General features: G+C 45.1%; 1 protein-coding gene across 1 annotated transcript; it reads right to left on the bottom strand.

Annotated features, from left to right (window-relative positions):
• Window positions 1-13,112: 13,112 nt before the first annotated feature.
• NUDT7 (nudix hydrolase 7) lies at window positions 13,113-24,635 on the bottom strand. Its single transcript, XM_059045100.2, has 4 exons — window positions 24,563-24,635; window positions 21,903-22,056; window positions 18,989-19,147; window positions 13,113-13,866 (listed from the first exon to the last, which is right to left on the bottom strand). Exons 1-4 carry the CDS (start codon window positions 24,595-24,597, stop codon window positions 13,498-13,500), a joined length of 717 nt encoding a protein of 238 aa, XP_058901083.1. The 5' UTR covers window positions 24,598-24,635; the 3' UTR covers window positions 13,113-13,497.
• Between the last annotated feature and the right edge of the window lie 209 nt (window positions 24,636-24,844).

The following is a 24,844-nucleotide window of genomic DNA, read 5'->3' as shown; positions in this document are numbered from 1 at the left end:
TTCCTTTGCTTATGAGAGACAGAGACCCGATTCAGACCAGCTTAAGCAAAAAATAGTTGTATGGACAGATGCACCTGGAACGTTCACTAATGACCGATGGCCAAGGGACAAAGGAAAACGTGCTGGGCAGATCACAGGCACAGCTACCACAGAGCCCTCTGGTGAGAGGCACAACTTCTCTTCCCTTTGTCTTTCATGAGAGATCTGATGGAGGTAGAACTGGGGAATCGGCTCTGCTGTGGAGACCCTCGTGTAAATAGCCTCGGTTCTTAGGCAAGCACCGAACATCACCAAATACCCTTATACTCCTGGGGTACCACAGGGGTAACCTGTCCAGTCTCACACATAGGATTGTAAGGACTGCTAAACAAGAAGCAGCGCGAAAGCTCTGTAAAGACACACAACTGTTCATTCCATCTGTCATCTGAGTCCTTTTAGACTCAACTCCTTCCAGGAGGAGTGGGTGGAAGAGGAAGCCACAGGAGAAGAGTTGCCTGATCATTGTGGGCAGAGGAAGGAAGCTTTTCAAAATCTATGCTCCCACAAAAGGACCTGCTGTTAGTTTTACATCAAGAATCTGTAGGGGACTTCCCTGGTGGTGCAGTGGATAAGACTCCGCACTCCCAGTGCAGCAGGCTTGGGTTCAATCCCTGGTCAGGGAACCAGATCCCACGTGCATACCGCAACTAAGAGTTCACACGCCACGACTAAGGAGCCCGGGAGCTGCAACTAAGGAGCCTGCCTGCCACAACTAAGACCTGCTGCAACCAAATAAATAAATATTAAAAAAAAAAAAAAAAAAAGAATCTGTGGAATGAGAAGCAAGTGTCTTCTGCACGTGTAGGCTCAGACACTTTTTTTTTTTTCTCAAATAATTACCCACATCTGGCCATAAAGTAAACCCATATCTTCAATTCAGGAAGCTTTGTGATTGTCACGTGACCTCGAAATTTTGCATGATTACAAAAATTTTTTCCCCCATCTTGGTGGACCAGTCTAGGGGATGGTTTTGTAATAGAGATACATCAACATTGTTTAAGGCACGTAAGTGTCAAGAACCTCAGACCCCTTCTATGAAGGCAGGCTCACGGGAACTGCTGAAGTGGCAGGGGAATTGGCAGGCACCCCTGTCCATCTTGTGTGATGTTTCCCTTTAGAAAAATTCCAAAGAAACCTCTGGTTCTTTGCCCAGTCTCAGTCTGTTATTCTAGACTCTTTTTCTTGCAGGTTGATTTTCTTCTAGGGGCCCTGAGGTCCTCCTGACAACTTGGTCTGTTCCACCAAGCCCTGACATGCCTGTGCATTGCTGGTTCCCACTGCTGGCATGTTTCAATTTACTTTCTCAGGACAGAGCTCAGACCCCATGTGAATCAGGAGATGAAAAGGAGCCGTCACAGCCCACATGTAGAAAACCTTCTGCACCTTCTCTGAGTGTTTTACACACAGCCAGTTGGCAATGCAGGCACGTGAATACAGTACACTACTGGGGTGTAGATGGATGATGCTGTGGGGCGTGAGAGGGATGGAATAGGAGAGGGAACAAAAGGGAAATGGTCTCAAAGCTATCGATGTTCTGTCGTGGTGTTGCCCGGTCAGCTAAGCCAATGCCTCCAAAGATGTCCTGAGGATTACCGTTATCTGAGCACCCCAGCTGAATCTGCGAATAGAAAATCTCGGTTTCAGAATTTGAATTTTTTTTTTTTTTTTTTTTTTTTTTTTTTTTTTTTTGGTGGTACACGGGCCTCTCCCGTTGCGGAGCACAGGCTCCGGACGCGCAGGCCCAGCGGCCACGGCTCACGGGCCCAGCCGCTCCGCGGCACGTGGGATCTTCCCGGACCGGGGCACGAACCCGCGTCCCCTGCATCGGCAGGCTGACTCTCAACCACTGCGCCACCAGGGAAGCCCCAGAATTTGAATTTTTTCTTCCTGTCTTTTTTGTTTTTCACTTAGGGATTGGCATTTTTTTTTTTAAGTGAAAAACTCTCTCCTCCAACTCAGACATTCCAAGCCCTTATATTTTATAGCCTTTCAAAGTTTTTCTTGTAAATGATAGTCATAATCCCAACCCCCCTTTCTGAGAAGAGAATTTTAAACAGCTTGGTGAACATCCTTCTAAATAGAGAGGTATGGATAAAATTATTTGACAAAATGGAGTTACATATGTTTTTCTATAATTTATCATAATTTATTTATACAGTTCACAAGTTGTTGGGTGTCTAGAGTGTCCTCATTTTTTTCCTAATGTATACCGATGTAGAGCTGGGCTACTTAGCTGGAATAAATTAGATATTTTTTAAAAAGAAAAAAAAATTAACAATTATGAAACATAATTAAAGACACATAAATGGTTATAAAGTTGTCACATAGTGAAATAAATTATCAATTTATAAAAGTACTAAAAATAAAAACTGAAGTGCTCAGGCAGACTTTTTACCTAATCACTGATATTATTTCATTATTGTGCTGACCTACTTCTTTGTGGCAACATGACTTGACCATTAATTTTAGACAAAATTAATTCACTCATCTATTCAAGATATATTTATTGAGTTCCTGGCAGAGAATAAAATATAATAAAAGGTCCCCACACTCCCAGAGCTTATGTTCTGAAGAGAGGGAGAGAGAGGGGAAAAAAACAAATAAGCAAGTAAATAAATACACAAAAATATCAGATGCAGAAATGGTGTGCAGAAAATTAAAATATGGGCGTGTGACAGAGAGTGGAATAGGGTGGGACTCTCCCAGGAGGGGACAAGTGTACTGAGAATTGATGATAAACTCATGCCAGCCATGCAAAGACCAGGGGTGAAGACCATTCCAGGGAGAGGGGACAGCTAGCGCAAAAGCCCTGTGGTGGGAGTGAGCTTGGCATGTTTCAGGAAGACAGGGAAGGCCATATACATTTTAGCTCACTAAGGAAGCCAGAAAAGTGGCCCAGGAAGAGAAGGGTCAGAGGTAAGGAGGGTCCAGGATGTGCCAGTTTTGTCAACCAGGAAAGAAGTTTGCAATATAGGCACACTTGGAAGGTACCAGAAGGTCTTAGGCCGAGAAGTGACATGATGTTACTCATGTTTTCAAATGATCACTCTAGATGTTCCATGAAGGATGGAGTGCAGGGGGCAAAAACAGACACATTAGGAGACTGTTGTAGGCCCAGGTGGGAAGTGAGAATGGCTGGACCACCTGCCACAGTGCCAGGGAGACCTGGGTGAACTTGGGATATGAGTTGGACACAGAGTGAACAAGAATTGCTGATGGAATGCATGTGAGAGATGTAGGAAGAAAAGAGCCAGTGAAGCTATGGAGCATAGTTATTGTGTCTACCAAGCACTTTTGGGAAAAAGAGCATGTTTGGGCGTCTACTATAATATGGTGCATAGGGTGAATTTTTTTCTCCTAATAATGAGTGCGTCCCATTTGTTAAGTACCTACCATGTGCTGGTCACTCTTTTCCTTACTGTGTGTACAGAGGGAATACAAAGATATCCATCGAATGAAATTCTCTTCCTTTCACCTCACTTACTAAATTACAAAATGACCCCTGTTTTCCATATGGCCTCTGCCCCTCTGAGGATTGCATTGCCAAGGAAACAGATTGCTGAGCCAAGGCACTGTAGCTAAATCCTATTAAACGTGCAAGAATTCAAACAAAATGCATAAAGCCTACCAGCACTTGGGTTTGGAATGTAGGCTTCCACATGTCCCCCTCCTAGCACCTGACTGTATACCTAATAAGGTGCAACGTTCAGATGCCTAATTCTACCCAGAGTTCTGGACTTGTACATTCCTGCCCCAAATCCCTGCTCTGAATGTCAGAATTTTTAATTAATCTCCCCAAATGGTATTTTCACATAATGAACTCTCTGCATGCTGCTAGCTTCAAACAGTAGACAAAAAGCAGTTCTTTTCTTTTCCTCAGTCAGATTTTTTCCTTTGTAAAACATTCAGCAAAACTGCTTAATTAACTGTATGTGTTCAAATAGAGTTGGAGAGAGTCCAGAACCCAAGATTTCAGAAGTAGACCTTGTTTAGAGACCAACTAGTTCAAGTCTGCTTTACACATAAGAAAACTGAGGTTCAGAAAGATTGATTTATGTGTCCAAGGTCACATGGTATATTTTTAAAATTAATTTTTATTGGAGTATAATTGCTTTACAATGTTATATTATTTTCTGCTGTACAGTAAAGTGTATCAGTTATACATATACGTATATCCACTCTTGAGTAGAGTTCCCTGTGCTATACAGCAGGTTCTCATGAGTCATTTGTTTTATATAGTAGTATATATATGTCAATCCCAATCTCCCAACCTGTCCCACCACCACACAGTGTACACATGGGCAGTGCCAGGGCCAATGCTCACGTCCCCTGGCTGGTGACCCAACGGCGTCTCCGTTTCAACGTTGTTCCTCTCGCCACCTCTCTCCTAAACGTCATCACTACTACTCCTTCAGTACAAATGCTTCACAGCCAACTCTCCTTTACCTCCACCCTTTGCAACCCAGTCTCAGTCTCTGATCCTTATTCTTCATCCCTATCCTCCCCTTGCCCAAGCCTCAAATGCAGCTTCTTACTCCTAGTCGTTCTGATCTTATCATTCACCCCCATCACCATTTCCCAGGCTCATCTGTCTCCTTACAGGATCAATGCATTTACACATCGAATGTGTTTTGCACACATGGATTTTTTTTTTAAATCCCGCGCCCATGGGTTTGGCTAGAAGGCTGTCCTCGCTTCACCCAGTGATTTCAAGAAAGAAAGAAAGAAAAAAAGAAAGGAAGGAAGAAAGGAAGAAAGAAAGAAGAAGATCCAGTGGAGTGAGAAAAAGGTGTCATTGGAATTAATGTACCATGTATAGATAAATTCTTCTTATTTAGGAAAATTCATTGCTAGGCTTTTTGGATATGGAAGACAAGTCCTAGTGGGCATGAGATGCAAGGAATCAAATAGGTAGATTCAACTCTGCTGCAGAAAAAATGAGTGCCTCATTGGTGGTGCAAGCAGCTAGAGAAGACAAAGGCCAGAGAAAGCACAAAGAAACACAGCGTCAGCCTGAAACCTGATTTGGCAGAAATGGACAAGACTTTTTAAGAACAAGAAAACACGATATTCAAATATAAGTTCTGCAGTTTATGTTTACCTGGCTGATACCCCTGTGTCTCCAACTAAAGTCACTCAGAGATTTATATAAAAGGCAATCTTGGTAAAAACAAGAAGAAGTGGTCTCCATCCTGAATTTGGGTTGACACTACAGTAAAGGAGGTGGGGCAAAACCTCAAGGTATAGGATGCAGAACTAAGATTCATTGAAGCTGGAAATTGAACCAGAGGTGATTACAAGAAATGTAAGCCCTTAAGGGTTCGAATAAATCTTGGGAGACAATTGAGTTTGCATTGGAATTACCATGGGGATTCCAGTCAAGTTTACCTAGATATGAAGGGGCATGGGCCCCAAATATATCCAGGCAGTGGAGCTAGAAGGAGGAAGAGGCGCTAATTCTTGTCTTCTGGTAGCTCGTAGGAAAGTACATCAGACAGCTAGGTATGGAAATAACTAAGGTACAAGGCAAAAATTGGTTAAAGATAGGAGCTACTCATGTCGACTCATGGTAGGGCACTTAATATACTTCATACAGTAAATGGGAAATGACTCACAATGATATCGGGCCACCTTAGGTTAACCTTTGTCAGGTAGACAGTTGGGAAGAGACTGAATTTTTTCCTTGGCCTACTGAATTGGCTATTTGATTAGAAATAGCTGCATTTTTACTTATTTACTTTCATTCTTTCATTGAATAAATATCTATGGAGCATCTCCTTTTCGCCAAGCATTGCAGCAAGCGCTCTGAGTGCAGTGATGGACCACTGTTGACACATGATTCGTTGTCATGGAGCTCAGAGTCTAGAGGAGAAGAGAGGCATCAAACAAAGAATCAGACAAAGGGATATGATATTGTAACTGTGATGGGAGTTATAGGAGAGGTAGATGGTACCAAGAGAACATAGAACCAGGGAAACATACCTAGTTAAGGTGCCAGAGGGCGCTTCCCTGAGAAGCTAAGATCTGAATGATGAGTAAGAGTTAACAATAGGCAAAGGCGAATGGGAAATCGTTCCAGATTGAGCAGTTAGCATGTGCAAGAGTCCTGTGGCATCCATGAACTGAAGCAAGTGCTGTAGGAGCAGGGTGAGCAGGGAAGGGGCACATGGTACAACACACAGGAGCCAGAACACAGGGCTTGCAAGCTCCATTCCTCTTTCTCATAAAAGCAATGAGGGCACTTCTCCAATGGTCCAGTGGTAAAGAATCCACCTTCCAATGCAGGGGACGCGGATTCGATCCCTGGTCGGGGAACTAAGATCCCACATGCCGCGGGGCAACTAAGCCCATGCGCCACAACTACTGAGCTTGTGTGCCTCAGTGAGAGAGCCCACGTGCCACAACAAAGATCCTGCATGCCACAATTAAGACCCGAGGTAGCCAAAAATAATTTTTAAAAATTATAATAAATAAATACAATAAAAATAAATGTTTAAAAAAACCAATGAGGAACCATCACGTTGTCTCAAGGAAAATATGCTAATATTGAAAGGTTGAAAAAATAACGCTGGCTGTACAGGAAAATGGTGCAGTGTGATGGTAATTCCTAAGTAGATATTTTGCACAAGTCTGTGATGGCTTTAAGCTAATGTCAGTAGAGGTAAGAAGAACTAGATTTGACAGACATTCTGAAGATAAATTCAGTAGAGTTTGGTGAAAGTTTGGATATAGGAGGATCTTAGTTTGTGTTCACCCAGAAATGAACGCTGAGCCAAAGACTCAACATATTGGAATATACAGGGCACAATGGTATGGGGGTGGGGAAAAGAGACAAAGGAGGGAAGGCAGCCACTGAAAAAGGAGGCATTAAGCCAGTTGCTGTAGTGAGAGACGGGACTAGGGCTTAGTTCATTCTGGGAGCCAGGGAGGAATCATGTCTCAGAATTATCCCACTCAAGGGGTAAAGAAGCTGGGCTACTGATACACCAAATTCCACCCGTCATTGGTTGAAGGCTGGTGTGGGAACATTCATTTTCTGGCACTCCCAACCTGCCTGCTATGGATTTAGAAAACGTCTTCAGGAACAGAGATGTACGGATTGGCTGTTAGAAGTGGTCTGGAGCTCATGGCAATGGTAGGGCCCATGGGGTATGGTTGGGGCACAGACCGGGTCTGCCATAGCGGGTAAGGGTGAGCGTCAGAGCCGACTTAGATTTCTGGGTTGAGCTGCCGAGACAAGAAACACTGGAAAAGGTTGCAGGCCAGACCCCGCCAGGCCCCGGGAATGCCCCTGCCTCCGTGGAATGTCCAGTCCAGCAACTGAGCGAGGTTGTGAGGTCGCCCAGGGATGCTCTCCAGGGGACAGGCACAGAGACTCTGCCTGCTTTGTCCTGACCTCAAGGGAATTACTGAGGGAATCAATCTGATTAACTGAGTTTAGGCTGTGCGTCAATCCAGGGCAGTGAACAGTTGGCTGTTTCTGTGTTACTCCTGAGACAGAGGGGAGGGCTAGCCCTCACACTGGGGGGTGGTTTCAGAAGCAGCAGGTTTTCGTTTTCTAGGGCTGATGTAACAATTGACCATGAACTTGGTGGTTGCAGACAACAAAAGTGCATTCTGTCACAATTCTGGAGGCCGGAAGTCCAAAATCAAGGTATGGTCAGGGCCACATTTCCCCTGAAGGCTTTAGGGAAGGAGACTTGCTGGTCTCTTCCAGCTTCTGGGGGCTGCTGGTGTTCCTCGGCTTGTGGTGGCATCACTCCAGTCTCTTCTCCATCTTCACAGGACACTTCTTCCCCGTGTCTGTGTGTCTGTGTGTCTTAAATCTCTCTCTCCTGCCATTTATAAGGATTTATCGTCCCCCCCTAAGTCCAGGATGATCTCATTTCAAGATCCTTCATTACATCTGCAAACACCCTATTTCCAAATAAAGTCACCTTCGCAGGTACTCGGGGGGTAGGACTCGAATATGTCTTTTGGGGGCCCCTATTCAATTCACTACAGAGGGCTAAGATCGGTATATGTTTACAACAGGTTAGGAGTTCTAGCAAAACTATCTTCAAATTATCATCTGGTCTGTTGTTAAGCCATATGGATTTAGAGTCAGAAAAAAAAAGTGTAGGCAACTTCTCAGAATGCGGTATGGGATCCATGGGATGTAGCAGGTTTAGAAGAAAAACTCCAGGTTGGTGGAAGGACATGAAATGAGCCCACAGCAGAATCTGTTCACAAGTTAATAAAGAAACAGAAATGAACTAAGAAGGTAGAACAAAATTGCCAGAAGAAAAACTTCAAGTTCCACATGGGAAATAGGTGAAAAAGAAAAAGTGGAAACAGAGGTACCACTGACAGTCATGATGAAGTAAGGAACAAAAGCACAAACACATAAAATGAAAAATGAGGGAAGTTATAGTCAAGGAAATATCAAACCCAACCTACATCTAGAAAATAAAAATGTATGGACTTGAATCCGAGACCTTTAAAGAGGATCTTTAAGTTGCTTTGGGAAATATTTCTTCTTCTTCCAGTTGTTTCTAGTGGAGTCTCTGACATGACAACTACTACCTACATCAAAGCCTTTCCACCAGTTACTGTCTAACTAACCTTTAAACTCTGACTTCTCGGGCTTGCTCCTCAGCACGCAGGTGGGTCAAAACAGTTCCTGAGCATATATCATCTTCTGGCCTGGTTCAAATTCTTTGGAAAACCTAATGGACTTAGCTCAGCTACTTAAGTAAACCACCCAAGTCATAGATTACTGGCCGTCAAATTAGATGCTACCTTTGGGTTGACCATGGATCTTTGGTCCATTCACCAGAGGCCAGGGGGAGTCAGACAGAGGGGGAGGGGGTCTCATGGTTTGTGGATCTGATCCTTCCAGGGTCATGGCTGGAATAAGCAGAAAGGTATACATATATTAAACAGGTACGCAAAGGGGTGAGAGGAAGCAGTGTCCGAGCTATGAAACGAACGGGTGGTTGGAGAAGTTGGCACAGAGGACTTGACCCTCAAGTACCGAGTGGTGTGCACAGGGAGGTGGGTGGCTGAGTGATGCTGGCCGGGCAGTCCGGGTTTCTGAGTGGAGTCTATGCACAGCCCCTAGGAAGGACCCCAACATGCCACGTCAAAGACAGCTGGACCGGGGGCTGATTATGGCAGCAATTTTATCAAAACTTTGTGCTAGTCTCAGGTAAGAAAGCAACTGGAGACAAGAAAAAGACTTGAATTATATTTAATCATCTTGTCTAAAGGGTGGAGGAACATTGCCCCATCTCATTTCTTTAACCGGAAAGCTGGCACCATGAAAGGAGTTGTTAAATGAGCAAGGATGCCAGCTTCTCATTTCTTTATTGGTATGTTCCATTTTAATTAAAATCATCGTAGCTAATCACTCGTTTCACTGTGTGCAGCACCGGCTGAATAAGCTGGAGGACATGAGAAAGGCAAAATAAACTCTGCTCTCTCCCAATTTATTTAGCTTTGCTTTCCCTTTCACACGGGGTCATTCAAGGGAAACGTAAAGTTAACCTTCTGTTCTTGCCTCTGTCCCTAGGAAGTGAGTCGTATGCGGAGTCTGTAGGTGTAGTCGAAAGAATATGGGCTTTGGAATTCATACCTGTGCATTTGGATGTTGGCTCTGTGACCGTGGGCAAATATTGAACTTCTCTGACCCTCAAAGTTTCCTACCTAAAAATGGGAATTACCATAGTACTGACTGCGGAGAGCTGGTGGAGGGTTCCGTGAAATTATCAAAGTGAAGGGCCAGGTATGTAACAGGTGCTTAATGAGAACAGTCCTCCTCGTCACCACCACCGTCCCGTTCACCTGGGTAGCATCTCCTTCTCCAGCAAAGCTCCGCTCAGCCGCCACTTCTTCTGGGATGGCTTCCCTGAGTCCCAAATCTTGTCCCTCCTCTCTGTGACTGTGTGTTGTTTATTCCCACTATATGACTGTGTTTTGAGTTTTCCATTTACTTGGGCGACCAGCTGGTGCACACATCCCATCAATAAGCAGTTGTGTTTTTTTAAATTGAAATGAAAATAGTATTTTTCTAGTGTATAGTATATTTTCAAACGGCTACCAAGTTAGGAGGACATAAACACTTGTTAACGTGTTTGCCTATAATAACACAACAAACCAAATTATTAGGTGTTTCCTTTGGCCTGGGTGCACCGTGAAAAAACTTACTGAGATGCCCAGGGGACTCATTGTGAACCAAGAAAATTCAGGAACTTCTGGTATAGGAAAATGATAATATTCAGAACTAGAGAAATAGCGATGCTTCTTATTATTGTTAAAATGTCACAGTTATAATAATGCCATAATTACTAGCTAACAGTAATACTGCTACTGTTTCCCAGGCATTATTCTGAGCATTTGGGTGTGCTTTAAGTAAAGGGGTCACATGTACTAACTCTTTTAACCCCATCAATAGCCCTAAAATAAAAAGTTTCTCTATCCCACGTTCAGAAGAGGAAACTAAGGCCCACAGAGAATGAGTAACTTGCTAAACGCCGCCGAGTGGACTGACGCTGGAGCGCTGGGATTCAAATCCAGGCCTCCTGACTCCAGACTCAGACTTAACCACCTGCTGAGCAAGGCCGCGGGGGGTGCAAAGAAGGAGGCAGAATTGAGATGCCCGGCTGGCAGAATCCACAGACCTTACAGATTTTAGGGACCGGAGGCAGTTGCTGTTTGGGGGTGTTTGTCCAGCCGCACCCCCCACCCCCCCGCCGCCATCTTCAGCAACGCTCCCACTCAGAGCCTGCTGACTCAGGGGACGTACAGAAACACATGCAATTGTGGCCCCAACTCTGACCCCTGCCCCTGAACATGTCTGTAGGTTCCTGGAAACCTACCAGCTTGCCCAAGCGAGGCCAGATGGTTTCCTCTGAGGACCTAGGGACCGAAGCACTGTCTCTGTTGTTTTTCTCTGTCTGTGTCAATAAACTCAGCAGAATGGTTACTGTCATACTGACGACAGAATATGCAGAAGTAAAGGTTCCTCTTGCTTCTGAGGTAGGGGTTGGTCCCCACTGCTACATGTTCCTTGAGACTGATTTTTCAGTGGTTTTGCATATTCCGTGAGAGCAGTACTCTGCCAATAACTTCTTCTATTTGAGCCAGACTTCCTAGATGTCTGTCCCTGTAACAGGATATTTAACACCCCTGAAAGGGGGGTGGGGGCAATACCTCCATCCCTAAGCCCCTGAAAGTGGGTGGCCATGGGCGTCATTCAGAGTGTAGACTTCAGCTGGGCCACCTCCTCTTAGAAACCAGGCAGGTCTGTGGCGTTCACATAAACAAACAGTTCAGAAAGGTGGCTTTCCGCACTGCCAGAGAGGTCAACCATCTACCCGGCAATTACACCGCTGTCAGACTGTAAATACACATTTGCAAATGCCTCCAAAATTGTTCAGAAACAGTTCAGGCCTGTTCACGCAGGGCTAGTTACAGAATGTTAATGGGGAAGCTCACCCACCATCTGCTTTCGTGGTTGGAGCCAGATTTGCACCATTTCAACACTTATGGGCATAAAGCAGCAGAGCAAGTGTTTCCCTCTGACAGCTCTCGGAAAGTCAAAACTCAGCAGCAATGGACAGTTGCATGGCTCACTGATGAGTTTACTGTGGGCACCGCGTTTTCAGCTACAACACAGTCTTACTAAAAATGGTCTCGGGCTTCCCTGGTGGCGCAGTGGTTGAGAGTCCTTCTGCCGATGCGGGGGACGCGGGTTCGTGCCCCGGTCCGGGAGGATCCCACGTGCCGCGGAGCGGCTGGGCCCGTGAGCCGTGGCCGCTGAGCCTGCACGTCCGGAGCCTGTGCTCCGCAGCGGGAGAGGCCACAACAGTGAGGGGCCCGCGTACCAGGGGGAAAAAAAAAAAAAAGGTCTGGCTTCCTAAAAATCTACTAATACTCAGGAAAATGGGAAAGTGCCATCATACAATTGAGGTTATGTGGCTTTATTCAAGAACCCCCCCCCCCCCCCCCCCCGCCATCGCTCCTCATCTGGTGCAGGACGGCTGATACCATAATTAAACGAAGAAATCCCTGCTAACTCTAAAGCATGATATATGGCCATGCCCATGTGAAGATGTGGTAGATTTCAAGGCATGTGATTCAGAACGTTTGTCTCTTTGGCTTTTGATTTGGGGATTGGGCTTGAAATCAGTGTTTTTCTGCCATCATCTTAAGACAGATAATGTTCTCTCTCCTGATTGCAGGCCTCTCATATTCCTTCATTTCAGTTATTTTGGATGATGACTGCCAAAGCCCACCAGCACCTAAAGTTGTCCCGTGCATGTCCCAGAACTCATACATTAAATGCAGATCATCCTGAATTCCAATTGCTGGCAACACCTCAAGTTTGCGTGAATATCCATCCAACCATTTTCAAGTGTTATGGTGTATTATTAGGGCTGTCGCTCTGCTGTAACAAAGTGACCCCAAATTACAGTGGCAGAAATGACAGCATTTTATTTTTCTCCCATGTAACAGTCCCAAGTGAACAGTCCGGGGTGGTGGGTTGCTTTGCTCGACAGACTCATTCAGAAATCCGAGCTCTTACCATCTTTTGGCTCTAACTTTCCTGCAGGAATGATCTTCGTCTGTGTAGTCAAGGCTCAGTTGCAGATAAATCATGGAAAAGGGAAAGAGAATCCAGGGAACCTGGCTTGTCCCTTAAATTGGAGATGACTGGCAAGGACAATTTTCACTCACATCCCATTGGCTTAAATTAAATTTCAGAGCTACATTTAACTGCACCAGAACTTAGGTAATGCTCTTTCTACCTGGGCAGCTGTGGGCTCAGATTCAACTCTATTGCCAAATAAGAAAAGGAGGATGGATTTTGATGGCTGGTCAGAAGTTTCTGTCACATGTAATGACAGATAGAGGTATTACCTCCTACAGACAAGATGCATGCCACAAGATCATACATTTAACAAATATTTATTAAGTGCCTGCTGTGTGCCTGACCCTTTCTCTTACATGTGTAAGGAAAGCATTCTTAAATATACTGTGGGTGAAATTATGCAACAGTGTAAACACATTTTTCTACTTAAAAAAATTTTTTTTTAATTTTTTTTACTTATTTATTCGCTTGCACCAGGTCTTAGTTGTGGCAGGTGGGCTTCTTAGTTGTAGCACGTGAACTCTTAGCTGCGTCACGCATGTGGGATCTAGCTCCCCGACCAGGGATCGAACCCGGGTCCCCAGCATTGGGAGTATGGAGTCTTATCCACTGCGCCACCAGGGAAGTCCCCATTTTTCTACTTTTTAAAGACTTTTGCTTTTTCAGATAGTAGAAAGGAACTGGAAAAAAGGCAAGGTTTTTACCTTCATATTGCAGGAAACATATTTGTACCTGTCAAATTCCAACAGTTGGCATTATTGTTTTTCTGTGTATAAGCCCACACAAACACCTCTTAGAGAGTTATTTGGGTGTTGTCTCATAAATCATAACTTGCTTGTAGCATGTTTATGAAGCTTCAGTGAAGACTCTTCAGAGGATGACATCAGATCGTTGAGATTAAATTCAACCTCAAAGGAGGGTTTTTTTCCCAAAATAATTAAGGCAACAAACAAGGCACATTTTGCAGTCACTCCCGAGATATGATAAGTCACACCGTCTTCAGGATTTGTGTACTCAAAGCAGTGAATAATAATATGATGACCAGAGCGCGTAAGGTGACTCTGCTGGTAGACACTGGGATGCAGGAAATATTCCAGAGGCACCAGGAACACATTCTTAACTTCATCGGGGTTAGGCTTGGCCTGGAAGTTGGAGTCTATAAATCCTACAACAGGGGTTATCAATGTATCTCTCTGAAAGCAAAACACAAAAGATACAAACTGAGAAGTGAAGACATACTGTTTCAAAAAAAGCATGGTTTGGGCTTCCCTGGTGGCGCAGTGGTTGAGAGTCCGCCTGCCGATGCAGGGAACATGGGTTCGTGCCCCGGTCCGGGGAAGATCCCACATGGCGCGGAGCGGCTGGGCCCGTGAGCCGTGGCCGCTGAGCCTGCGCGTCTGGAGCCTGTGCTCCACAACGGGAGAGGCCGCAACAGTGAGAGGCCCAAGTACCACACACACACACAAAAAAAGCATGGTTAAAAGCATGCCACTTCTACATAAGCTAAGCTCACAGGCCAAAGCAGTCAGTTATATAAAACTTGCTCCATAAGTAAACTTTATGTCCCCCTAAATGGGAGTGGTCTGTGCCCTACCTGAGGCAGCATCTTAGATGAGTCTGAAAATGATATTTTGGGGGAACATAAACTGGTACAATCTTTTGGAACAGAGATTTAGTAATATTATAAAAATGTGCTCCCTTTAGCCCTGAAATTGCTTTTGTGTGAGTACATCTGTATGATACATTCCTCCCAGTGAGAAAAGATAAACGTACAAGACTGGAGCATTATTTGCAAGAGTCCCAAACTAAAGTTGTCACTGCTCAATGGATGGATATTTAGGGTAGATCAATTACGACTATATCCATATAATGGGGTACTATGCAGCCCTTAAAAAGCATGTGATAGATGCCTTTCCTTATTAGTATAGACAAGTACGTGCCATCTTATCAATAGAAAAGTGACATCATATTAATTGTGGCATATTCCCATTTATGGAAAATTTTATATAGATGTGTGCGTGTGTGTATACTGTTTTACATAACATATATGTTTATAAGTGGGGGGGGGATTTCTCTTTACAACCACTACTGTGCTGAAATGAATGTAGGGTGCTCTTAACTGAAAGATTCTACTGAAAATCTTGAGGGGGAGGCCTGGAGTTTAGTGTAGGAGCTAATAAGGGCTGCATGATCTTGAATTAGAAAGTAAGAAGAATCAGGAATTCCTGGGAGAACTCCTAAGAGGAAGTGGGTGGGAAAATCCAGGGATACATTGTGAGGCTGGGGTTCTTTAGGAGGATAAACAGGCCTGTGGAAAATTCTGAGGAAGGACAGCTAAAGCATGTTTAAGAGCCGTGAGGCCTGGGACTTCCCTGGCGGTCCAGTGGTTAAGACTCCATGCTCTCAATGCAGGGGGCATAGGTTCGATCCCTGGTCGGGGAACTAAGATCCCACATGCCACATGGTGAAGGCAAAAAAAAGACCAGTGTGACTCAGACCATTAACCAAATTAACGATGAAAGTCAGCATTTGGACCAGGAGCGGAGGATGGGAGCACAGACTTTAGACATCCTTAGGGTGGGAAATCTGGGGTCATGAGTTGCCAGAGGGCAGAGGCTTTGTTCCAGCAGCAGCCCTCACGGTGCCTGGCCCTGTGCGAAGGCTCAGCCTCTTCTGTCCCTCCCAGGGTTCCCCAAAGGCGGCCTCTGCAATGAAGACTCAGATGCAAGTGATTTCTTAAGGAAGTGCTCCCAGGAGAGAGTGGTAAGGAAGGGAGCGGGGAAGAAAGACGGGTGGGGGAAAGCCGGGCAAGGATGCTGCGGGGACCTGTGGGGTGTAGAGCACACCTTCGAGTCTGTCCCGCGAGATGAGGGGGCTGGGCTTTCATGCCGCTCAGTCATTGGCTGAGGCCTGCCCGGCTGGAAGTGAATCAAGGCAGCGCTGGCTCTCTGTGCACCAGGGGAGGTGGTTCCAGCAGTCCAAGGGCACGGGTCTTGGAAGAAAGCTGCCGGTGTGTGTACCAGAAACACGGCCTAAAAGGACTAAGAAGGCATCTGGACAGAGCCTGGAGTATCCCTCGGCACGCATCCGTGGCCGCTACTTCCATTCCAAGACCATAACCTTCTCTAGAATCCAACACCCTCCCCCTGATTCTTCACAACCACCTGCCCACGAGGAAGCTTTGAACAATGGCAACTGGACAAGAAAAAACTTGCCCTCGGTCACATCCAGCTAACACTCGGCAGAAAGGAGGATTCGACCCCGGGCCTGCTGCCCACCCACTCCAATTCTATCAAACACGTGTCACCGTATCTCCGAGACGGCCCACCAGCGGGTGGCTGCAATACGAAGGGGGAGAGTTCCCAGCTGCAGCTCAGATTTCACCCCCTCCCGAGGACTGAGGGCCATACTTGTTAGGTAGGTGCATGGACAGTGACTCTGCATGGCAGTGCCGGCCCTTAAACTGGCACGTCAGAGTCTGAGGAAATCGGTGGGGAAAAAAAAAAATCAAAGCCTCAAAAGGCGATCACGGTTGAAGACTGAATGTTTCAGAGGCAGAGTCAGGCACGTTCAACATGGTTCAAGCTTAGACGAGTAAGAGAGACTGTGGGAATCCATGGGTGAAGCAGCCCCTCTGGACATCCGGCCTCCAGAGACACAGGCATCTGAATTGGCAGGGAGGAAAAGGGGATGCATGGCGGACATCCTAGGACCCATAAAACTCTGAATTTGGCCATTTGCCGAGTCGAAATGCCATGGAGACAGGCTTCTGCTGTGGGCATAGGGTGAGGCAGGCTTTAGGGCCCCTGGAAGAAGCTGCAGGCTATTAGAAACATGCCCGGAAGTCAGGATACACCACTGGAATGTTACAGGAATTGGGCCTTTGGGAGGCAAAGAAAAGGATCGAGCTGGCAGCTATGGGCCACGTACAGAGAAAAAGGAGAACTGTCCCCCAAGGCCTTTGCAGAGAGAAGTTCATAAGTGTATGACAAAAGGACAAGCAGGTTGGGGGCTGGAAGGCGTGGGAGGGTTAACGCCGGGTGTGGGTAAAAGCCAATGACACACCAAAACATCTCCGGGCATTGCCTGGGGTACAAAATTACCCCCCGTTAAGAACCACTGGATTAGATTAGGCTTCTAAGCATTACATAAATGGCATTTTGGTAGCACATTTAAAAGATCTGCAAGGTCCAAAAAACAAAGTGACCCTCACTAGCGCTTCTAAACACAGTACACCTTTCTTGAAAGCCTTTGTTCATTCTAATTTCTTGTTGATGTGATTAGCATTATATCAAGAGCAGGTCACCTTAGAAAACTGCTGCTCTGAGAGTGTCTGGTCCACAGAAATTTCCTGAAGACCCATGAATACCTGTGAAGACTGTTGTATCCTATCCCGTCAAGGGCAGAACTCAGTAGCTGCTGGGGACCTTGGAAATGGACTTACTCTTACTTTGGGAACTTACAACCATTATGCGTTTTCTCAAGAGTTCTAAAATCATTCCCTAAGATGTGCTGGGGGATTGCAGACATCCTCTGCAAAGGGCTCCCAGTAGAAAACACAGTTGAAGAGGAAGTAATTGACACGTATCTTGTCCTAATCCCATGTTCCTTTTCTCTGTCTCATTTCTTTTTCATCGAGGATGCATTTATTGCCATTAGCTTCTTCCAAACTAAATCTCCCTTGAGTGGTGACCTTTCTATTTTAAAATGGACCCAACTAAGACATACCTCAGCACCACCGATCTTCACAAAGGGCGATCTGGTTTTCTAATTTTTAGGTATCAGTGGGATTCTTCCTTTGACATAAAAATTCACCTGGAAGCCCGATACTATTTAAAACATAAAAAAATTTACACCTACCTCTGATATGTGATGAATGCAGTTCACCTCTGTGACATCCTTCCCTCAAGCCCATAACCCTAGCTTAACCAGGAGAAAAATATCGGATAAACCCCAACTGAGGCGCATTCTAGAACATACCTGACCAGTACACCTCAAAAGTGTCAAGGTCATGAAAATAATGGAAGGCTAAGAAACTGTCACAGATCAGAGAATAAGGAGACATGACAGCCAAGCACAACGTGGTGTCCTGGATCTCATCCAGGACAGAAAGGAGGACATGAGTGGAAAAACTAGTAGAAGACAAGAGTGGAGTGCAGGTAATGGTAACGTACTAACACTGGTTTCTCAGTTGTCACCAACGTACCACAGCGATGTCCAATGTCAATAATGGGAGGACCCGTGTACGGGTAGGCGAGAACTCTCTGATATCTTTGTGACTTTTCCGTAAATCTGTAACTATTCTAAAATTAAAAGTTTATATGAATAATGTTATACTGATAAAGCAACGCTGTTATCCAACTTCAAATTTACTCCTTCTAAAGTCAATTAGTGTTTAAACAATGAAACTGTTGTGTTCAGTTCATATGAAATAAGGTCTGGTTATCTCAGCCCCAGGATTCATTTTGTTGTTTTGTTTGTTTGCTTGGTATACACTATCAAGGAAATCCTGCTTGACACAGAAATGCAGTTACAGGCAGTAACTGTTTTTTTTTTTTTTTTTATTTTTTTATTTTTTATTTTTTTTTTTTTGCGGTATGCGGGCCTCTCACTGTTGTGGCCCCTCCTGTTGCGGAGCACAGGCTCCGGACGCACAGGCTCAGCGGCCATGGCTCACGGGCTCAGTTGCTCCGCGGCATGTGGGATCCTCCTGGACCAGGGCACGAACCCGTGTCCCCTGCATCGGCAGGCGGACTCTCAACCACTGCGCCACCAGGGAAGCCCCAGTAACTGTTTTTAAACAGCTTCCCTAGTGATCTCAGGATACTCTGCTCAATTAATGTGACAGGGAGAAACTTGGTTCAATGGTATGTGCAAAAATGAGTATCCTTAGGGCAAAAATGATACCCTGGTGGCCTCGAGGGGCTGAAATCTGGTATGCTCAAGTGTGTATTATTGTTTCAAGAGAATTCTCAAAATAAATGCATACTTGCATACTGGAGAAAAAGAAATGTGAACTGAATGCTAATGAAACAATTCTGAGGCATCTGCAGGGTTCCACAGCCCCTGGTTTGAACACCACAGATGGAGTTCAGCCCTTTCATTTCTGGATGGGGAAGGAGGGGCCCATATAGGAAGCGGGGCTTGCCTAAGGCCTCTCAGCTCACAAGGGGCAAAGTCCACACATGAACCGGTCTCTTGACTCGGTACAGCACTCTTGAGGGTCATGTTTGGCCAAACATGGAATCCTGAAGATAATGTGTCCACTGTGAGCTCATGAGAGTCTAAGAAACCCAGTCCCATCCCAAGCCTTACATCAAACGGCACTGGCACCAGGCGGCAGGTGACGTCCACTTGATGAGGATGCAGCCCCACTTCCTCCTGGGCTTCCCGGAGAGCCGTGGCCACGTCATCCGCATCTGTAGGTTCGTGCTTGCCTCCAGGAAAGCAGACCTCTCCAGGTGACCTTCTCAGCTGCATATGGAAAGAAAAGAGCTGCAGTGTGCGATTCCAGGTTTGGTACTGTTCACTCACTCAATAAGTATGCGCTGAACTTCTATCTTGTGCCAGAGACCATTCCCACACTTGTGGGAATAAGTGGGAATAAGACCAAAAGGAAAAGTTTGTTTTTCCTTGAATCCTTTTAAAAAATGAACTTGGAGAACGACCCTCACTTCTGATTTTTCTCTCCTTGCCCTCCAAAGATACCGTACACACACAAACAAATTTACATGGATGAGGGAAAAAAGTGGAACAAAAGGAGAATGAAAACAGCAATGTCATCAATAATCTTTACTGAGTGCTTGCCATGCTCTGGGCATGCTGCTTCGCGTGGATTTCTTTTCACTGAGTCCTCAGAACAGTTCTATAAGTGACTGTTGTTTAAAGTGTTTGTTTAATTGAGGTTAAATTCACATAATATAAAATTAACCCTTAAGAAAAAAACTGTTAATATGTTTTTTCATTGAAGTACAGTTGATTTACAATGTTGTGTTAGTTTCTGGTATACAACAAAGGGATTCAGATATATATAGAGATACATATATTCTGAGATACAGATATATATTCTGATGTCTATATCTATATCAGATATCTGTATCTATATATATCAGCTATATATTCCTATCTATCATCTATCTGCCTATCATCTGTCTTTCTATCATCTATCTATCTATCTTCTGTCTATCTGTCCTTCTATCTGTCTATCATCTATCATCTATATATCTATCATCTATATATCTATCATCTATCTATCTATAATCTATCTATAATCATCTATCTATCATCACCTATCATCTATCATCCATCTATCATCACCTATCATCTATCTGTATATCATGTATCTATCATCTATCACCTATCATCTGTCTGTCTATCATCTGTCTGTCCATCTGTATATCATCTGTCTGTCTATCTATCATCTATCTATCTATCATCTGTCTGTCTATTTATCTATCATCTATCTGCCTGCCTATCTATCATCTATCTATAATCTATCTATAATCTATCTGTCTATCTATAATCTATCTATTATCTATCATCGATCTATCTATCTATAGTCTATCTACCTATCTATAATCTATTATCTATCTATCTATCTATCTATCTATCATCTATCTGTCTGCCTGTCTATCTATCTATCATCTATCTATCATCTATTTGTCTATCTATCTATCTATCATCTATCTATCTGTCTATCTATCATCTGTCTGTCTGTCTGTCTCCTGGGGTCCTGCTTATATGACTCCAGGGAGGGACACAGCTCCAGTAATGCCTCAGGGAATTTCTTACTCCCACAGCCAAATAGGGCCTAAAGTCAGATGTAATTAGATTGAAATACTTCTTTGAAAAAAAAATGTGACCTTTGCACATCAGAATTTATGGTCTAAGATGATTCTTACATAACAATCAACAGGCAAAGCAACTCCAAGTGAAACCGAGACCCATTTTGGGGTTCTCTAGATTTTTCTACATTACTGTCTGTCTGATAATATTAAAAATATACTTAAGAGCTTCTCCCGTGATTTTGGCAGAGCTGGGAACAGACCCTGGTCCCTGCTTCCCACTGAGTACCTCCCCTTGGAACTTGGATCTTCATCATCTCATGTGTTTATGTCATTGTTGCCAGACCCAGACCACAGAGAATCCACACGTGTCTAATGCCAAACCCAAAACACTTCAGCTGATTCCTCAGCTTCCCCCTCACCCCACCCAAGGGACACTTCTTATTCTCACAAAGCCTATTTTCTCATTATTGTGGCCTGTTTCCTTTTTTGTACTAGGATAACTTTGAAATGACTGCTTCCCCAACTTTTCCTCAGAAGTACCCCCAATAGCAAGGGAGAGTGACAGTACCCAGGGGTGTACCCAGGGGAACTCCATTCCCAAGCCCAACATTGCTTAAAAGTAGAACGATTTATCGTAAAAACTCAGGCCACATGTGCTGACACTAATGGTGACAGCTCAGACTTACTGAATCCTCGCCAAGTGCCAGCGCTGTTTTAGGTGTTTTACATTAGTTACCCTGTAAAGCCCTCACAGCAGCCCTATGATGCAGGTACTAATAGCTTGTCCTCATTTTGCAAGTGAAGACATTACAGCACAGAGAGGGTAAATAATTAGGACAAAGTCACACAGCTTCAACGAGACTCTGCATTCGAATATAGGCAGCCAGCTTAGGGCCCAGGCTGTCAACTTCAGTGCTCTAGAATTTTCACATTATACCTGGGGTGGGAGTAGTCTAAAACAGTGGCTCTCAGTGGGGGCAATTTTATCCCCTCCCCATCCCTGCTGAAACAGTAGGCAATGTCTGGAGACATTTGTGGTTGTCACAAAAGTGTGTGTGTGTGTGTGTGTGTGTGTGTGTGTGTGTGTGTGTGTGTGTGTTACTGGCATGTAGTGGGTTGAGGGCCAGGGATGTTGTTAAACATCCTATTATGCACAGGGCAACTCCACCAACAAAGAATTATCCAGCCCAAATGCCAATGGCTGGATAAGAAACCCTGGCCTAACAGTATTTTAAATTACTTGCTAGCTAAATTACTTATTTTACTTTCCAAAACTTCTCCACAACAGCTCTGTTATCCTGTGGCTTCATGTACTTCTCAAACATGACAATTTTGAGAGTACAGTTGAGAATCTAGAACCTCAAAATACGTGCCAGTGACAGCATTTCTGGGGTTTTCACATGTCCTGAGACTTTATTGGAAGGAGCCTTTTTGTTACCTACCTTCTCTGACCGAAGGGTGAACAACAGGTAGAGTTTTCCTTCTTTAGCCAACAACGGTAAAAGGATGGAAAATTTGTTAGACATCAAGTGAGAATATTTAGTCCCAACATCATGTTTTCTTAAGCGGGCCTTCGCGTCATCTATCAAACTGTTTCTAAAAACGGAAACAAACCAAACAGTTTAGTAACCAGAGTTATGATGTCATACAGAGTGAGGTAAGTCATAAAAAAATATATATCATATATTAACGCACATTTGTGGAATCTAGAAAAATGGTACAGATGAATCTATTTGCAAGGAAGGAATAGAGAGGCAGACATAGAAAATGGATGTGTGGACACAGCGCGGGAAGGGGATTGTGGGACAAACTGGGAGATTAGGACTGACATATATACACTACCATGTGTAAAACTGATAGCTAGTGGGAACCTGCTGTGTAGCACAGGGAGATCAGCTCGGTGCTCTGTGATGGCCTAGATGGGTGTGATGGCGGGGGGGTGGGAGGCTCAAGAGGGAGGGGATATGGAGATATACGTATACGTATAGCTGATTCACTTCATTGTACAGCAGAAACTAACACAATATTGTAAAGCAACTATACTCCTAAAAAAAAAAAAAGTTCCTAATCCCAACAGTGTTTCTGCTTTGTTGTGTGTACTGGCATTTACCATTTTTGAGCCTCAGTGTACTTTTTAATAATATGGTAGCAGGAATAATACCCAAATCACGTGACTGTTGGCAAGCTAAAAATGAGGCAAAAAACTACTAAGAACACAGTTCCGTACCTGAGTTCACTTTAAAAGCTAAATGAATTTTAAATGATGGTAAATATTCTTTCAACAGTGCAATAGCTCAATGTTGAAATCCATAATAATATTCAGGAAGACAGGTTTGCAGAGCAAGTCACTGTAAGGTTAGACCATCGTAAGGTTAAGGACTTTCTCTTAACCTGGGCCTTATGTCACATTATCAAACCCTTGTCTTCAAATGCCTTGTAACAGTGGTTCCCAAACTTAAGCAGCAACAGAATCACGCAGAGGTCTTGTTACAACATAGATCGCTGGGTCCACCTGTGACTTAGTAAAAGCCAAGTATTTAGATTTATAACCACAAATGATGCCCTGAATCCGTAACTACGGGTCTGTTTTGGTCCTTTTGACAGCAGCATTTTATTGCTGGTTTGTGAAGTGGGTTAAATAGTGTCCCCTCCCCCAAAAAACCATTATTTGAAAACAGGATGGTATTTGGAAACAGGATCTTTGCAGATGCAATTAGTGAAGGATTTCGATATGAAATCATCCTGGATTAGGGTGGGCCCTAAATCCAATAACTGGTGTCCTTATAAGAAGAGGAGACGACACAGAGAGACACATATATGGGGAAGAAAGGCATTTGAAGATGAGGCAGAAATTGGAGTGATGCTTCCACAAGCCAAGGAATATGCCTGGGGCCACCAGAAGCTGAAAAAGGCAGGGAGAGTCCTTCCCTAGAGCCTTCAGAGGGACCATGGCCTTGCTGACTCCTTGATTTTGAGCTTCTAGCCTCAGAACTGTGGAAGAATACATTTCTGTTGTTTTAAGCCATCCAGTTTGGGATACTTTGTTATGGCAGCCCTAGAAACTAACAGTTTGATTTTAACTTTTCTATGGTTAAGGCAGTTTTGCATAAGGGGCAAAATCGGGTATTTAAGTGAGGCAGAACTGGTTTCAAAGTGTTAGGAACGACCTCTCTAAGCCCCCGTTTCCTCATCTGTGACATGCTGAAGATATCTGTGATGATTAAATGACATGGTTCTGTGTCTGACACGCAGGGCCCAAGGAATGGTAACATGTTATCATAAATGTCTCAGTCCTTAGGCAGTTGTTGCCAGAGATGTTTGCTATTTTTTGCTTCTTTCTACGAGGCAGGATGCTCAATAATGTGGTTGGGTAACAGCAGTGGATGTCAAAAGCGACCAAATGGCCTGAAAAGAGAAACGGAATGCGGGCACTGGAGGGGACTCCAGAGTGCATCCCCTGCACACAGGCCCGCGTCCAGAAAAGGAAACTGTCGCTACCGGGAATGCGAGGGACTACTTAAAAGTGGCTTTTAAGAGGCGCCCAGAACTGACCAGAGGGACCAGCAGAAGCAAAAGTCTGCAAAAACGGCCCCATTCAGGGGCTGGTCCTTGGGGTAATCGCCATAAAAACACCAACCAGTAGCCGCCACCCCATTTTGGGCATGGGCTCATCTCACCTACTTCCCATGCTTTTCTCATTCAGGTGAAAACACGATCACGTCCTGGCTCGGAGAGGTTACGTAACTGAGACCCAAGATCCCGACCTTGAACCCAGAGCTGTCTGGCGCGGCCTCGCAGTCCCTGAGGTCGGACTCCGGAGACCGGGTGAGCTGAAGAGGGAAGCCCTTGGGGAAAGGGTGTGCACCCACGACGGCCACAAACGGCTCTGTCTTATGGCGGGAGAAGCTGCGAAGGCCCAGGGACCCTGCGAGCGGCCAAGAGAGGTGAGCGCCCGGAGAGCGGGCTCGGAGGGTGGGCAAGCGGGCTGGGCAAAAAGTAGCCAAAAGGCGCCGGTCATACGTGGCCAGCGAGCTGTTCGGCCTCGGCGCGATCAAGGCCGGGCCAGGCAGGGCTCGGGGTGCCAGGGCCGGGGAGGCTTTACCTGACTGGCTTCTGGGGAGGACAGGGTCGCCACATCGTCCGCGGGAAAGTTTGTTTCCGGTAACTCCTCCCAGGGCCGTGGGGGGCGGGGCGGGGAAATCGCCCAGACGGGCATGCGCAGAGCAGCTCTGGGCCTGGTGAGGGGAGAGAGGCGGGGCCTGGGGACGGGTATGGGGCGGGGCCTGTGGCTGGAGGCGGGGATAGGGCGGGGTCTAGGGTCGGAAGCAGGACTGAGCCGAGAGCAGGACTGAGCCGAGAGCCGTAGGCCGAGGATCGGGGCGGG

The sequence above is a fragment of the Kogia breviceps genome, chromosome 18, assembly GCF_026419965.1.
Source record: "Kogia breviceps isolate mKogBre1 chromosome 18, mKogBre1 haplotype 1, whole genome shotgun sequence".
In the NCBI taxonomy this organism is placed as follows: domain Eukaryota; kingdom Metazoa; phylum Chordata; class Mammalia; order Artiodactyla; family Physeteridae; genus Kogia; species Kogia breviceps.
This window is presented reverse-complemented; position numbering and strand designations above follow the sequence as displayed.

Excerpts from the sequence above, each read along its gene's own strand:
- NUDT7 (XM_059045100.2), bottom strand. The coding sequence starts at position 24,597 with ATGTGGCGACCCTGTCCTCCCCAGAAGCCAGTCAG. Across the intron at positions 22,057-24,562 it reads CCTCCCCAGAAGCCAGTCAG|AAACAGTTTGATAGATGACG; the intron begins GTAAAGCCTCCC and ends TTCCGTTTTTAG. Across the intron at positions 13,867-18,988 it reads TGGTGCCAGTGCCGTTTGAT|AGAGATACATTGATAACCCC; the intron begins GTAAGGCTTGGG and ends TTTTGCTTTCAG.